A 4,254-nucleotide genomic window follows, 5' to 3' on the forward strand; every position below is an offset into this window, starting at 1 on the left:
CTGTTGATAGTAAGAAGATTTGGGGGAAATTATATTCCCGTCTTAATAAAATTCCTTTTCAAGATCGACTTTTCTCTTGCTTACCCTTCAGAAACGGTGCACATTTTTTGTGTAGTAGTTTCGCCTTATTAAAAAAAGTATATTGCTGAGTTACACAGAAGTAATAAGTTTCTGTAACATAAACTCTGTAAGAATAAACAGGTTCTATTTGATTCTTGCTTTTTGAATACTCAAGGTCCACTCAAATTGCATGTTCCCAGCTTTCTTTGGAACTATGGAAAGCTGATAAAATCAGGTTAATAAGCGGCTTTGCAAGCTGGGTCTTTAAGAAAAATAGTAAATATTTTCAAGATTAGAATAAAATAAGTGAAAACACAAGTTGCTAGTAAGTACACAATGGAGGCATAGGTTGTGGAGTAGAATTATGGTGGTTCAGATTGTGGGTAAAAATTTGGCATAGCAGGTAATAGGGAGGAATGCAGCTCTTGTGGCGAATGTAAGGTTGGTTAGGAAACCATATGGGGAACAATATATCAGTAGCTACAGCTGACTGCATATACATGGAAGTGATGCACAGGTTTGTTTTGTTTTGTCTTTTTAATGGGTCGTTCCTATATCAAACAGGGTTTTGTGTTACTTTTTTGACAGCATATTCTACCGCTGCAAACCTTAAGCACAAGGTGGGATCCGAGCAGATATGATTGTTAACTTTAAGAGTGTTTTTTGTATTAAAGTAAACTTATCTAATGCAATTAATCTGGGAGAGAATCATTAACTGTAACTGTATATGACTGTTTAGCAAATTACTTTTCAAATGTGTTAACTCTGTTCTAGGAAACAGAATGAAGGAGGTAGTATCTAACAGTACAACCAATATATCTCAAGCAAGAAAAGCTGTGGAGCAATTAAAAATGGAAGCATACATGGACAGGATAAAGGTAATGCTGACTAACTGTTGTTAGTTTGAAATAGCTCTTTACTTTGTGACTGCTGCAGGGGAAAAAAGAACTTTATTCAACTTAAGACAAGGCTGTGTACACACATTCAAATAATCTGGAAGAATTCTCCCTGGCTTGTTCTCCTGGTAGAGAAACTTTCCTAGAAACATTTGAATGGTGAAGAGTGGAGAGCTCTTCACCATTCAAGAGCTAGAGGTGGGGGGAGCCATGTGCACATATCTCTGATACTCTGCAGACTGCCTTAGTCTGCCTGGTGACAGATGGCAGCATTGCATTGGGCAGCCCTGATTGACTGACCCAATCTGCCCATGGTCAGCTTCTGTTTTCCTGCAACACAACATGCAGATTGTGAAGAGGACATATTCTGCTCCTTGCTGGAGCAGCAGAGTCCAGCAAGCAACACAGTCTCCTGTGTAGGGGGAAGTGGTGTTGATGGAGACTTCTCTTCTGAGAGAGGCCGTAGCATGTACCATTCACTCTTCCAAGAGAAACTCTCCTAGGAGTGATTTAACCTTGATTGCTTCCATGTTGTTTTTCTTTTGGAGCAGGTATTTTTACTCTAAGAGAAACATCCTGAACATATGTAAACTCATGGTATCTCTTGGGAGACCAGCAACTCTCCAGGAGACACTGAATGTCTTCTAGATTATTTCATATCATATTACAAAATAATGTTCAAGGAATATTCACATGAAAAGAATGAAGTCTTTATAAAATTACTTACTTCGGACTTCTAGTTGGGGAATTTTCAGGTAGACTAGCTGCTCTTTCATGAGCACACCTAGCATCTGCAAAATAATCATTTCAGGTAAAATAGAAATAGTTGTGGTATCTGTGGTTACCTAACTTGCACATGTAATCCAAGTGAATTGAAACATTTAGTCAGATTTTCATCTGCATTTAGGTGTAAGTAGTTTAACTTGTGCACTGGAGCAGGTTACCTAGCTGGATTGTGGAATCTGCATCCTTGGAGGTTTTTAAGACAGCTAGACAAAGCCTTGACTGAGATGATATAGTTGGTACTGGTCCTGCTTTGAGCAGGGGGGTGGACCCAGTGACCCCCTGAGGTCTCTTCCAACCCTCCTTTTTTATGATTCTCTGATTTAGGAAATTTGCGCAGCTTAAAATCAATGTAGTGGTGGTCCACAATGCTACTGAAAATGAGACACAAAAGATCCAATAATAATGAGATTTAATTTTTATTTTGTGTAATGTGAACTTAAATGCATCTTTACTGAAAATAATCCACTAAGTAAATAGTTGTAAAGAGAAAAGACTATACTTATGTTCTGATCATGCTACACAAGATGATCAATATATTATTTCCTCAAAATGGAAGGCTCATTTTCCCTGCATTTTCAATGTAACATACACAAATATTTTTTAAGATACTAACATAAATACTTGATGCCTGGGTCCTACTTGTAAAGTATTTTACTATATAAAATTAATACCAAATAAAAAGATAGCACATCACCAGTAAAAATCTTGGCAAGAAACATGCCCTACATCACTTCACAATGTTTGCTTTAGTCATAGAGACCCATACACCGTAACTCAGTGGGAATGAGGGTATTTTGGATACCAGTCCTTCCTCTTACCATCCACTCTGTACACTGTTACGTACAGAGTATTGGGCTCAAGGCACTGTGGGCTGACCCAGTATGGTATCTCTTATGTTCTCATGACACCCACTGTATTTCATTAGGCCTTACAAGGAGTTCCCTAAGTGGGAACACTGCAGCTGGTTTCTTGTGTTTCTGTGTTGGAGGAATTTTCTTCCTGGATAGATTTGGGAGTTTTAGGCCTCACAACAATGCTGCAGCCCTCTGGAGTGGATGTGAGGCTCTCGTTCTTGACGTGCAATTAATTTAATGGAAAGCAGTATGAGCAACTTAACATATTAGATGTAAAAACAATGCACTGTGATTATATATAGCAAGGACATAAGCTTTTCTGTAGTCAGTTGAATCAAAAACAGTTGAATATTTATAGTTGAGGCAGGCCTAAGAACCAAATAGCTTAGAAACCAGACATTTCTTAGGATCATAGAATTACAGAAAATTAGAGTTGGAAGGGACTTCAGGGGGGTCATCTAGTCCCAACCACTGCTCAAAGCAGAACCATCCCCAACTATAGCATGCCAGCCAAAGTTTTGTCTACCCAGGTCTTAAAAACCTCTAAAGATGGAGATTCCACAACTTCTCTGAGTAACCTGTTCCAATCCTATACTCCTGTCCTTGTGAGACAGTTTCTCCAAATATCTAAGCTAAACTTCCCTTGCTGCAATTTGAGCCAGTTGCTCCTTGTTCTGTTATCTTCCACCAGTACGAACAGTCTAGCTCCACCCTCTCTGGAACCACCCTTCAGGTAGTTGGGGGATTTAATAGCAGCCTTCCTCAGTCTTATCTTCTCCAGACTAAATCAGCCTCTCCTCATCAGTCATATTCCCCAGGCCTCTAACTATTTTGTTGCCCTCTACTGGACTCTCCAATTTGTCCACATCCTTTGTATAGTGGGGAGGCCCAAAACTGGACACAGTACTCTAGATGTGGCCTCATCCGTGCCAAATAGAGGAAAAGAATCATTTCCCTTGATCTGTGGGCAACTCTTATTAAAGCAACCCAGTGTGCTGTTAGCCTTCTTCACAACAAGGGCACGCTCCTCTCAAGATAGTTTGGTACCCAATGTAACATCAAGTAAAATGGGAATTTTTATCATATAAGGTACCAAAAGTCTAGCGATTCCAATATTTGATGACAGCTTTTCTGAGGTCATAGAATAAAGATGACCTTCAAAGGGGACAGTAAGATTTGGGCATCTTTTGCTCTTTGCTCAAAGACAGCCTCAAAAAGGATGAATGGGTGTGGGTCATCCTATTGTCCTTCTTCCACAGATTTGTCGCTCTTTTTTTCGCCTTGAAAATAATAGATACAGAAAACTGAGTCTCTCCTACCTTTACTGAAAGACTTCTGGAAGTCTGAAGATGCAGATTTTGAGAGTGTTCAGATTTTAACTGAAAAGGTTGTGTCCTTTCTCCCAAGTATTCCTGAACTGTTCATAATACACATTAATAAGGAAAAGTCTGTAAAAATAATTTGAATAAACAATGTTTGGGTAACTGATGTCAAACAGTTACTAGTTATTTATAGACAAAGCCTGAATTTTTATAATGGAAGAGGTGGAGGGGGAGAACTCCTCAAGCTGCCTTCATAAATCCTAACCCTGCCCCCCCCCCGCCAATAAAAATAAAAAAAAATATATATATATATATATATATATATATACATATATG

General features: G+C 38.8%; 1 protein-coding gene across 1 annotated transcript in view; it reads left to right on the forward strand.

Annotated features, from left to right (window-relative positions):
* Positions 1-4,254, forward strand: part of GNG4 (G protein subunit gamma 4) — a 22,414-nt gene that overhangs the window by 11,119 nt on the left and 7,041 nt on the right. The window contains exon 2 of the mRNA XM_019527513.1: positions 835-938. Coding sequence (XP_019383058.1) covers positions 843-938 — 96 coding nt within the window. The 5' untranslated portion in view covers positions 835-842. The remainder of the gene's footprint in view (positions 1-834; positions 939-4,254) is intronic.

The sequence above is a fragment of the Gavialis gangeticus genome, unplaced genomic scaffold (assembly GCF_001723915.1).
Source record: "Gavialis gangeticus isolate Ggan-Ray unplaced genomic scaffold, GavGan_comp1, whole genome shotgun sequence".
Classification (NCBI taxonomy): Eukaryota; Metazoa; Chordata; order Crocodylia; family Gavialidae; genus Gavialis; species Gavialis gangeticus.